This window comes from Labrus bergylta, chromosome 16, assembly GCF_963930695.1.
Source record: "Labrus bergylta chromosome 16, fLabBer1.1, whole genome shotgun sequence".
Lineage (NCBI taxonomy): Eukaryota > Metazoa > Chordata > Actinopteri > Labriformes > Labridae > Labrus > Labrus bergylta.
Genome location: NC_089210.1, coordinates 24,547,767 through 24,560,337, shown reverse-complemented (window position 1 = coordinate 24,560,337; position 12,571 = coordinate 24,547,767). Strand labels below are relative to the sequence as shown.

General features: G+C 41.7%; 1 protein-coding gene across 6 annotated transcripts in view; it reads right to left on the bottom strand.

The window, feature by feature from the left end:
• The window catches only part of arhgap44a (Rho GTPase activating protein 44a), a 31,725-nt gene that overhangs the window by 15,169 nt on the left and 3,985 nt on the right, over positions 1–12,571 (bottom strand). For all 6 annotated transcript variants that reach the window (XM_020655392.2, XM_020655391.2, XM_020655389.2 and 3 more), the window contains exons 2-10: positions 3,731–3,770; positions 2,122–2,241; positions 1,922–1,998; positions 1,675–1,786; positions 1,414–1,490; positions 1,190–1,304; positions 937–1,005; positions 668–749; positions 54–181 (exon numbers count right to left, since the gene is read on the bottom strand). In XM_020655392.2, the coding sequence (XP_020511048.1) occupies positions 54–181; positions 668–749; positions 937–1,005; positions 1,190–1,304; positions 1,414–1,490; positions 1,675–1,786; positions 1,922–1,998; positions 2,122–2,241; positions 3,731–3,770 (820 nt within the window). The remainder of the gene's footprint in view (positions 1–53; positions 182–667; positions 750–936; positions 1,006–1,189; positions 1,305–1,413; positions 1,491–1,674; positions 1,787–1,921; positions 1,999–2,121; positions 2,242–3,730; positions 3,771–12,571) is intronic.

Below are 12,571 nucleotides of genomic sequence, written 5' to 3'. Positions count from 1 at the left end.
GTGTGTGTGTGTGTGTGTGTGTGTGTGTGTGTGTGTGCATGCATGCCCTATACCTCCTCCTGCATGCCACACTCGAGCAGCATGGTGACACAGGCTTCGATTGGGAAGGCAATCTCTCTCCCGCTAATATTCAGGTGTTCCTCCAGAGACTTGCCGAACGATGGTTTCTCCACCCACGCCTCTGCAACACACAACAGCAGCTTGAATCGCACACAGACACAAACAAACCTGCACAGATCTCCTCCTGGACCTCTTTAGACCAGTGACTACAAAGCATTCTATGTAAGAGTCTTTATTTTTAACATACTGTATTAAAACCCGACTGCAGTTTCCTATGACTTTAGATGTTTGAGTATATTTTATTTCTATTTGTTGATCTTTGCCGTGGAAAATATTGTGCTTAAGGACTCTTGTTTGGTTTAACACCTGTAAAGTAGCAACTGTTTAAATGTGAAGGAGGATAATTACACCTTAACAAGATTGTTATGTGACACGTCAGGGCTATTATCTCCGTTACTTGTTCTCTTGAAATTGCTTCAGGTGCAGAATCGGAGCAGATCGCTCTCTCTCTCTCTCTCTCTCTCTCTCTCTCGCTTTCTCTCTTTCCACACACATCCACACGCACGCTCATACACACACACCTACACACAAATAGTGGGTGACTCACCTTGGTGAGCTTTAATCTGGGGCAGGATACTGTGAAGAATCTCTAATGACTTCCTGTGATATTCCGCCTGCGTTTCTATCAGCTAAAGGGGGGGGCATCAGGGGAAGAGATTAGAACAAACAGTCCTGCACGTGTGTGTAATATACTATCTTAAATGTTTATAATAACCTGTGTTACTGCAGGAAAAAAACATTTCAGTTCCAGAAAAGATTAAAAAATACAGTATTTCCTGTATTTTACACTTCAGTTTTAATAATAAATTTACTTACAGTCTGGAAGTAGTTTGCATAGTCTATTTCTTTGGCCACAAAACTGTACATATCTGCTGATAGCTGATCCTGAAACAGAAAGTACGAGAGAAATCATCCCTTCAGAAACTGTCTCATCTGCAGAAAGCTGGAATATCATCCTGGCATTGTGGTCCATTTGTGTCTGATACATGCAGGAGGGTAATAAATCACACTGAGAGCAAAGGAGCTGGAAGAGAAAATAACATGCAAGGGGCACTGACTGGCAACTCACCCGACAAATCTCCATCCTATTGGCTGCCTCCTCCATCTCCTCTCTGAGGGACTCGGATTTGGCACCTGGCTGCAGCGTGCTCGGGTGACTCGAAGATTTGGACGACTGATGAAATCTTTGGGCACAAGATTAAAAAAAAAAGAAAGAAGGATATGTCATCCTTTCATTACATGTATCTATTAACATAGTTTTTATTTCATTTAGAGAAGCTTTTAAATGTGCACCTTGTCCGTGCAGAGTCCATGTCCAAGACAAGTTTTGCTAAGTGCTTTCGTTGTTTCTGGATGTTGGGAATATCCACCTAAAAAAAACAAAAAAAACAAATCGAAGAAGGATTAAAGTCAGCCTCGAGAAGGAAAGTGAAGCATTTTTATGCAAATGAAGAACATGTTCAGCTTTGAGTTTTATGGTAAAAAATGCTCTAATCATTTCAGAGAGGTGTTATGTCTTAATTGGTGCCTTCATTAAAAGCAGTGCCGGCTCACCTCAGCGAGCACGTAAAGAGGCTCCACCACATCTCGCTCTATCTGGAACTCAAACTGGATGAGCTCCTGGGCCAACTTCTCCTCCGTCTCCCCGCACATCTTCAGCATCTTCCTGTTAGGTGAGTACAAAGTCACATGGAGGCAGTCATAAGCAGATGAAAGACAAATACGGGTAAGTAGGACAGAGAGGAAATCAATGGCTCAATCAATAAAGATGATGATGTGTGAGCAAACTTCCGTGACCTACCCCAGGAGAGAGTCATCCCCCAACACTACAGCCCCCTCCACCATACACTGTGCAAGCATCGTGAGCGGAAGTTTTTTCTAACAGAGGAGAGAAACACCGTCACTAGACTCATGCAGGATTATGCATACTGTTCGTCGCATCATCACTCATCATATCAGTTGTGGTTGTCCGAGAGAATGATGGATGCGGCGGGTACTCACAGACGGTGACTTGACGGATCTCTTCTCCATATCAGTGCCCTGCTGACCCTGCAGGCAGGCAGTCAGCTTCTTGTGAGTGCTGTGTGTCACCTGCTTGACCAGATCAAGACGCTTCTCAACCTGGACGAACACACAAATGAAACACACACACGTAAGAAACCTTGTGGAATGTCCACTCCCACATCCTGACAAAAAACACCAACAACTGTCATCTCCTGCAACCCGCAGCTTTATAAATCAGCATCTGACAGTGTCCCAATGGTATAGATGTATTGACAACAAACATTGGGGTTGTACTTCTTTAAGCAGGTATATCAGGCCATGTTGTGATTTCATGCAGTAAATTATTAAAAAAAATCATTAGACTAAATATGCAGCTTTAAAGGAGCACTACTGAATTCAATAATAAAATGACCTTACTATATCATCAGACATTAAGAAAAGATGATTTGCTAAAGTGCTGGCTTCTCTGATAAAAATGAGGCAGCTAGTATGTCCTCCTCCAAAGTTTCAATTCTGGTCTATAATGGTCTGTTTTTGTGCTGACCAGAGTAGGTAGGCAGTTTTAAGGCACACAGACGTTTTGGATGCCCCTCAGTTCAAACGACAGCAGTTGTTAAACCAATAGAAGGGGGCAAGCAAACTGGTTCAGATATAACTTATACTAATGCCCCAAAAGGCCAATGGATTTTTCGAAAAAATTTCCACGACCAGAAACATAAATATTGGAGATGCTTTTTAAAAAATGTAGAGTTAGAGCTCAGAACATTTTTAAGATCGATGCAGAGCTGGCTAAACACTGAAGCTTCCGTTTCCCTGAATTGGAAACCCTCTTGCGCATCGACTCTAGGGAGGTGGGCGCAGGGGGACAAAGCTCTCTCCAATGTTTTGAATTTGTTTCTGAGTTGAAGTTGTGATGAACATTTGCAATCTATGAACTATGGCATAATTAGAATAACTATGAATCACAAAATTAGATTGATGAGTGCACCTAAGGGATAATCTTGTAGGCATACCTGTTGCATTTACACATTTTGCCCAAATTAAACAGGTGGAAAAGGACGAGTCAGCAGATGCTTGTTGGTTTCCAAAGTTACATACATACAGTTTTCACTACACCTTACTCATCCTACTTTACCTGTACAGGATATTCAATGCAGAGGACTTTACATTTTGTTTATGAGAAATCCGCGTTTGGAAACTGCTTTGGAGTTTTTTCTGGGCACTTTATAATGTAATTTCTGTTTCTTTCTTTCAGTACGATCTAAGATGGTAAGACCTTGGTTATTGACAGTGTTAAATACAAGGGTCTATATAAGTGAGCAGTGGGGGATTTAGAGACAGCCACTCAGTATGTATCATGTAATGAAACATTGCCTCACTGTAAGGCATTGTAAGACAAAACTGTTTGAACCATTGATCATGACTAAAAACAGTCATCATAATCACATTCTTAACACCTCTTAATGTAACACAGCATGAATAATGACAGCACTAACTGCTTCGAGACTTTCATTTAATCAAGCACCTGATTCACAGGTGTTAGATTATTTCTCCTGTTAAAACAAACACACATGGGTAGATGGTATAAGCTTTTATTATAGCTCACCTGAAGAAGGTCATCGCTTAGCACCTCTGTTTTTTCTGCCCTGTAAAGAAAAAAAAAAGTGTGAAACTGTTAGCAAAAATTCAAAAGATATGACAATTGATGGCATTTTTTACACACACGGCTTTGCGTTAAAGCTTCTGTGAGGATTTTTGAACTGGTTATAAAACAGACTAAAAATGATACCAGTGGCTTTATAAAAGAAACAAAAGAAACAAGACCCTAAGAGATAAGATTGATTATTTTCTGTATTGTAAAATGTAATACCTGAAACAGCCAGGCAGGATAGGTGTCAGACAACATGATTAGCAGCACGCTGAAGAAACTACTTTTTTTTGTTGTTGACATTTTTGCATCAAATTTACAATGAGTGATAACTTTGACGCAGGATTTCTCTTGAGAAACCACTGCATACATATACGGTGCATTCCATTTACCTCAGAACTCAGAGCTTGGAATGACGTCACACCTGAGTTAAGTGTGTTTCAGGTGCGAGTTGGCAACATGTTGGACGAGCTACATGAACGCCTCCAGGTGTAACTTTGATTTGTTAGCTAATTCCTGGTGATAACAACACACTACATGATCGTTTGCGTGCGAACATGACAATATTTCCACAGATAGAACTTTCCCAATACTATCGATGTGACTGACTTAATTAAACGTTTGCTAATAAACATTATAGTTACAGCTTTAACGTTACTGTTGATGCACCTAGCAGCCATGTTGGATTTTAGCTTGGTCAAATGAAGCTGCCCTGAGTTTTCAAGTTGGAAGTCTGACTTCAGGGGGGCATTCCTCTGATGTAGTATCAAACCAGCAAACTCAGAACTTGCTCGTACATCGTCTTTCAGGGTGCACAGCAGGTGAAGGAGAATATTATAGATTGGTGTCCTAATCTGACAGGGGATATATAAAATATGTCCATCCTAATATGCATAAAAAAAACTTCTGAGGCATCTTTATACTATTATTCTATACTATTATTATTATTATTCTTCTCACACACATATGACAAAAACTATATTAAAAAACTACATAAACAAAACAGAGAGCATGTGAAAAATGAATCTCACAGGCTCAGCAAAGGCTAATAAATTCAAATTTGCCAGTTCATACTGAGGAGCATCACACCCCTCTGTGAATCCAGCTGACTGGGGACTTAGCCAAAGAATGAAGGAAAGGGCAGAGCTTCAGTGCCGCTGAAGCAGATAAAACTACTCATCCGGAGTACTGAATGAGCCATAAGCTCAAAAAAAAAAGCAAACCACAGGATATCATGAATGTATGGTGTCAGCTCAGTTCAGTCAGCTTATATTTTCAGACATTGGGTTTTTCCAGTGAGGAGATTTCCCTATGGAGCTTAATATGCCTTTTATAGAAGAAAATAGATAGACTGTCTCTTAGGAGTCCATTTTTACATATTAATTGGAGTTTTCTCTCAGGGATCATTTGAACAAACTTGGATACAACACCCTAGGGTTGTCATGATCGCAGAATTTTAAACTTTGATACGATTTTAGAAAAACTATATCCTATTGATACCTATTTTGATACTACTGCACCAAAAATGGCAAGAAACTCCTGCACACCGTTGTAAAAAACATGCCTTTGAGGGATGAGCAGCAGAGCTGAGTATGTGGGTTGTGCCCTTGAAAAACTTGCCAAATCTTCTCTGCCAATGCTGAACAGCTTATTCTGCTGTTGCTAATGACTCTTGTTTTGAGATTCTGATACCCCAGGTGCTGACAATCAGGTGGAACCTGAACATGCGGAGGAACGTTATGTTCAGCCATGAGTCTAGATTCTGCCTACAGCAGATGGATCGGAGGGTCAAGCGTGGAGAAGACGCCTAGAGTATATAAATGTATCAAAAAGTATCGAAAAGTATCAAAGAATTGACAATTCTGGCAACCTTACAACACAGAGCATATCTAAGAGTTTTTTTTCTGCTAGGGTAGGGTAGTAAACTGGCAAGGGACATATTAAAGACAGTGTAGCCCCTTAAACTGAGTCAAAACTGCAGACCCCCAGCAACCCCCACCATAGTGCACACACTCACTCCGCATTTCCCCTTCCTGTCTGCACAACCACTTCCTGCTATTGTGCCCAAATCATGCCAACGCCAATTTGGAATAATAGCTTTCTTTGTATAATTTCTTGATAGAAAAATTCTAAATGTATCTTACTGTTGACAAAGAGAATGGAAAAGACCTTGCCTTGTACTCTATTATTTATCAGCCAGACAGAAATACATCAGCAGCACATAGCTCAAATGCTTTTTTTTATGCATGATGTTTTGTCACCAAGGCGGTCAAACACAGAGCAAGCTGTGACTCTGTGTTGTCTATCGCTGATTCATTGACCAGAAATCACAGCAAAAAATGTTGACATGTAGCTATAATGCATACATTGTTGCCAGGGTCATAAAGCTAACAATGTCCGTTAGCATCCCTGGAATCAGTGCCAAGCTGCAAGCATGAAGCCATGGGAACTGGGTCAAAGCATGTTCCAATGGATCTAATCACAGCCAGTCTCTAGGAAGACTGCTTTGCTCACTGAAGTAGGAGGAAAAATACAGGAAGTGAGTGAGTTCATGCTTGCCCCCAAGAGAGAGAATGACAGCGGGGTGGGAGATTTCTGGCTTGATTTGAGAGGATAAGTGTGATCGCAGATTGCTGATTACATGACAAAGGGGGATAAAAATAACCCAAGCAGGGCACAACGGTTTGGCTCATTTTAGCTGCAACACCCCAACAGCCTCGAAACATTATCTCCATTTTTTGTAAAAGACCTGGGAGGTGAGACTGAGACATGTATTATACACTGATAGTGTACCCTGTAGGTTTGCAATGCAGCTGTAATTCTCTCACAGTCCATCTGGCCTCACATTGGCTTGTCCAGGTGTCCCTTGTGAGGATATGGTATCTGGAGGGCCTTTATGGGTGCACAAAAGCACAGATGGGGAAAGACCTCCTACAGTGATGTGGAAATGCTAGCCTGTTAGCAATGTTTCGCAGTAATCCATAGACTACCAGTGAGTCTCTCTGGTCTGGCTGTTTGTGTGATGAGCTCTTCTGATTAGCTAAACCACCAAACTTTCTCAACAGTATGATTAGAAAAGGTTAGAAGGTTAGAAAATGTGAAAAGGGAAACTGTTTCAAGGCAGCAACCCAAAGGCCCAAAAGGAAGTTGATACGGAAGTGCCAAAAACTGCAGTTCCACAATTGGCGACTTGAGGCTGGCTTCTAACAATATCACGTGTCCTTAGCCCATCTACAAACCCCTAAATTATGAGAAAAGTCCATCCTTTCTGTCTTCTGCCTGCTCCACTTTTCAGAAAATGTGAGATTTTCCCTTCATGACATCACAAAGGGCAGTAACCCCTCCCCCAGGTGGGTGACATTCCCACAGCTAGGTGTTTGTTCTGCCCTCTCAGTCTACCTTTTCACAATAAACAGTAGGGCAAAATGCAACAAAGCCTGAGCCACCCTAGCCCTTCCAGAGGGGCGTGGTCAAACACAGCTCATTTGCATTTAAAGCTGTAGACACAGAAACAGCCTGTTCTGAGCAGGGCTGAAAGAGAGAGGGGTTTTCCATGCATTATAAAATACAGGATCAGAGTGGATTTATAACAATAAACTTCACCGACATGTTTTCGGGAGCTCTGAGACTTATTTAAACTTGCTGAAGAGTAGAATCATATGTGACCTTTAAGTTTTCAAAAGGGCATTCAACATACTAATCATCAATGATTCATCGTTTTGTCTACTTTTTTTTTGTCTACAGTGCTGGTTTTACTAAAGGCTTGAAACGACTTGGGGGCTGTAGATACCAAAAGACTGCATAAAAAGACATTTTTTATGCAGTGCATTTGCTGTTTTACAACAAGGGTATGAAAATTGAAGCCCAGACATCTGGATTTCTCACTGACCATGAGTGATGTGGCCATTATGACCCAGACTTCAAACAGATTTGGGCCTATCTTCAAAGACAGCACACCGCCTTGTTCTCTGAGCTTGTTTGTTTTCAGACAGTGGTATTTCCTTTTAGGAGAGCAGTATCGTACATAATCGGCCTGTGAAGACACAAGGACAAAATAACACTGCACTTGCTGAAATACAGGGACGATGTGAGGTGAGGTTGTTTGGCTACAGAGAACCTGATGTAAAGCTGTGAGATTTTGGAGGTGAGCGGAGAAAATTCGTCTCAGCAAATAGTGTGCGGAATGAGTCCTTGGAGGAAAGTAAACACGTGGGAGAGTCAGCAGCCATGTGGGCGGTGTGTTCATGGAAAGGGGGGGGGGGGGTGCAATGCCAAGTTGATGCCAACCATCTGCCACTTTGCAGGCATCCCTTTACCTGATGATGACTTAATACAAACACGCACACTCTCACACAGACACACATGCGCATTCGCACATCTAAAAATATTGAAGGTTTATTGTGCAACTTACCATTAGCTCTCACACTGACACATGAGACACCATTTCAAAAGCTATCCTGCTTGTTTATTAGATTCAACAGTGAAAAGAGAACTTCAAATCTGTGCAACACAAACAAGAACGACTGCAGAACCTGGAGGGGGATTAATTAGTTTAAACAATATTCACACAAAGACAGAGACTGCCAGACTTTGTATAAATCCCTCTCACCCTCTGGTAGCAACATGTTGAGTGCTAATAATAGGGAGGGTCTGGACATCTGGGCTTGTGTATTCACAGCTGGCAATAGAGACAAGTCATTTTAATGTGCATATTTGCAGGGACCTTTGACATTACAAGTCACTGTAATTCCATAAAGCTGGAAGTAAAATATGTGTACCAGATATTCTTCTGACCATTCTGCCATTCTGTACAAATATGTATTAGGCTTTATGAAAAATAATTCTATCTTAAGATATGTTAATGCTGGAAACCATCATGCTCAGCCCCCCAGCACTGTGCATGGTTTATGAAAGCATGAATAATCCATGTGGACAGAATCAAAATGTGATAAAATAACATTCATAGTCTTGAACATATTTCAATAATGGGCAGCCAATTGTTGGCTGTAACACTCTGAGTCTACAGGTCCACCTGAGAAAGCCTGAACAGAAATCAGCTCTGGTTTGCTCACGCTGCTAACATGGCTAACAAAGTGCTAGGCCTGGAAGAGCTGTGCTAGATGCTAGGTCCTGTGCTGCGAGGGGAGGGTAGTGGAGCAGAATGGTGGCCCTGGGCCTCAGCAGGGCACCACACAGCCTGGAGCGCTGGCATGAGATCTAGTGAGCAATACACACTGTCACACACACGCACACACACACACACACACACACACGCACACACACACACACACACACGCACACACACACACACACACACACACACACTAAAACACACAGCAGTGTTCATGCTAGAAATGCTCTCTGAATATTTCTCTGTTTAATGCTTTTTTTCCCCAGACCTTTGCCGTGCAGACGCATCAAGGGGCCCACTCAGTTTCCTCCCAAATGACAAGGCGGAGGGCTGATGGGCTACAAGGTTACTAAAACAGAGAAACCCACTTACTGTAGTTGTCCAGCAAAACTAGGTCACAGTTCTGTTAAGTATGCAAGAATAACTGTGAGGAGTGTACACACACACACACACACACACACACACACACACACACACACACACACACACACACACACACACGTCCAGAGAGGGAGTGAACCTTAGAGGAAGAGAGATGGAGATAGAGAGAGAGAGAGAGAGAGAGAGAGAGAGAGAGAGAGAGAGAGAGAGAGAGAGAGAGAGAGAGAGAGAGAGCCTGCAGCATTCGGCAATGTTTTACTTGAAACACAAGCAGTGAGTTATCTCTAATAACTTTATTCATGGTGAATAATCTGCACAAGAAGCACTCTGCTCTCTGTGACTTAACCCACTTTTTACACTACCAAGCATAAACGTACTGCACCTGAATGATGTCACATGTCCAGTAGAGAATAAGCAATAAGTAAGGTCTTTTACCTGCTTTTTGTAACGTGTCTTGAGATAACACTTGTTATGAGTTGACGATATACAAATAAAAATTGATTGATTGATTGATTGATAGAGAACACGGATGACAAAAGGCAAAGATGAGACATCAAAGATCAATGATGTCCTTTATTCTTTCTTAATTCTAATAGACTTTCCTCCTACTGTACATACAGTATGTGAAATTAAACATTGGTTTACATAAGGACAAGAGAATGGGATGAAACAATTAATGAATATCACTGATGTATCTGCTGTATGGAAAACAGAGATAAGGAATCATCTGCAAAAAAAATCCTACAAAATAAGATCCTGGATTAAAAGCCATGATGGATAAACAAAACATGATTATTGGTGGATTGATTCTTCCTGTGTTGCCCTATTGGCGTTCCTGAATGGAAGGAAGTGGGCAAATTGAAAGGGAGTCGCCTGGCTGCTTAGTTATTTCTAACAATAATACTCCTCTACTACAGTATTGCCACTCTCACTAACAGTCAAAGTTTCACAGAATAATGCATTCTCTAAATGATTGTACAGTCAAGGCCTCGGAAACAAGATGTCAGGTGTTTCTGTTTTAAAGCACAATCTTTGAATAAAATACAACTTCTTTTACACTGCATATTTTGTTATTTTTTTGTAAAAAAAAATGCTGAAATTACCCGATATTGGATTCCTAGGACTTCTATATTTGTTGCCATGGTACCAAAATAGGTATCCATATCGTTAGATCTTACTAGTATCATACCTTAATTTAAAATGGTAATGTAACAACCCTAGTATGATGTTACTGAAGTGAAAAGTTCTTGTCAAAAGAAATGCTTATTGTATTCATGTGTAGTATCAAAAGTCGTCTTTAACTCGTCTTATTCCTGAAGCCTCACAGCTTTGATTGCATCGGCTTTTTTTGGTGTATTTCAGTCAGGCAATGAGGTCACTTCCTGTTTTCGATGAGCTCATGAGGAACAGACTGGGTCAACACGGACACCAGTGGCAGATCACAGCTGTGATCAAACCCACTTTAATAAGCAGAAGATCAAGTAGTACAACAAATGATGTGAGCAAGCAGCCATTCCAAACACTCCTGTATCATTTCTTACATGTGAGCTTGCTGAATTAGTAGAAAACCACCAGGACACGGGCTCTTAAAGAGGTTAGTCTTTTGAGGGAATCAGTGACATAGAAAAAGAGAGAGGCCGCGCGTCTGTCAGATATTACATCATCTCTCTTTTGATGGCCAAAATGGCCCCTCTACAAAGGCTCTTTATCACTAACTCTACCCTGCAGAATGACGTCTCTGAGAGGCACTGACAGGGTTATGGGAGGGTCATCATCATGGACCTCGGATTCCAGCACCGAATGGCACTAAACCTTTTTTTTTTTTTTTTTTTTTAAATGAAGATGTTGAACAGAAGTAGTGACTCATTTCTGATAGCTGAAGACTCTACCGCCTTAAAACATCTTAGAAGTCTCACCATGAAAGGGCCTTGGATTGTTAGAAAAACATTCTGAAAGTGAAGAAGATTCAACAAACAATGTGACAACTATACAAGCGTGAACCCAGAGGAGCGGTGATTCACCTGCCCTGTGAAGGCCACGGTTCTGCAGATCTCCACAGCTTTGTCCTCATCTGCCAAGCCAGCAAATAGTGGCATCGAGGAGGTGGAGGACGGAGAGTGAGAGAGCGAGAGAGAGAGAGAGAGAGAGAGAGGAGGAGAAGAGTACAGCTGCATTGGCATTCAACAGGGTCGCCTCCTACATCTCATGTTACCTGTCAGCTACCATATGCTCTTTTATTGTCCTGCACACACTCCTGCCAAGAGGTGCACATGGGCTAACGCCACGCTGGATGTAAAACCAGGCGAAGCAGATTCATATGTTCAGAGAGACATAAGTGATTCACTTTGGTTTTATGGTCCCTTACAAAAGCAGTCCGACAAGTAAACGTTAGCAAAAAATCAATTCCACTTCAGCATGCAAAAAACTTTTTTTTTAATATGTCCCACTCTTACAACAAACACTTTTTCTGGATCTTTTGTCACTGCAAGGCCAGTCCATGATGCGCATTGCATTCACTCTCTTGCTTCACAATGTCGGGCAGCAGAAACCGAGTGAGACAATGTGGCAGAGAGAAAGCATCCACAACTCATCTTCCAGCCCACATATGGCTGCCATTTTCTCATAATTGCATTGTGGAGTGGTGAGTTAAAGCCTGTGTCCTAAAGGCATGAGCAGGAAGAACGCTATTAACACAATAGAGAGCGCGGTACAGGTGAGTGATGCAGAGTGTGAAGATGGATGGTGGCGGAGGAGGAGGCAATTTGTCAGGAGTTTTTGGGGGCTGGAGACAGTGGTGCTTCTTTTTTTTTTGTATTTACCTCTCTTTCAGTATTACATTCACTTCAAGTCTTAGACTCATATCATGGACTCTTTAAGCAGGCTGTCCTAGACCTAGATAGGGCAGTGAGTTGGGAATAGAGAATTAGGTCAAAAGAAATGGAGAGTGGGAGCTTGCTGAAGCAAAAAAAAAAATCGTTCTCTGGCTTGTTTGGTGTGGAGGGCATAAAAAGTACCATGCCATTTAAAAACTGAGGCCTTTACGAAGGCAGAACTACAAAAAAAATCATCAAAAAACGTACAGCAATTAACAAACGCGAAAAACAATTTCAGACATCATTTCTCTCGCTCTTTACAGCGCTTTCACACCCTCCTGTCTCTTCCGCTCTACCACAACACGTTTCCTTTAGCTCTATGGTATGCATGGCCGCACATCCTCCAGTATGAAGTCTTGTTCCAAAGAGGTGATTGGTCAAGCGGACGATCACATGACAGGGATCCCACCCAGG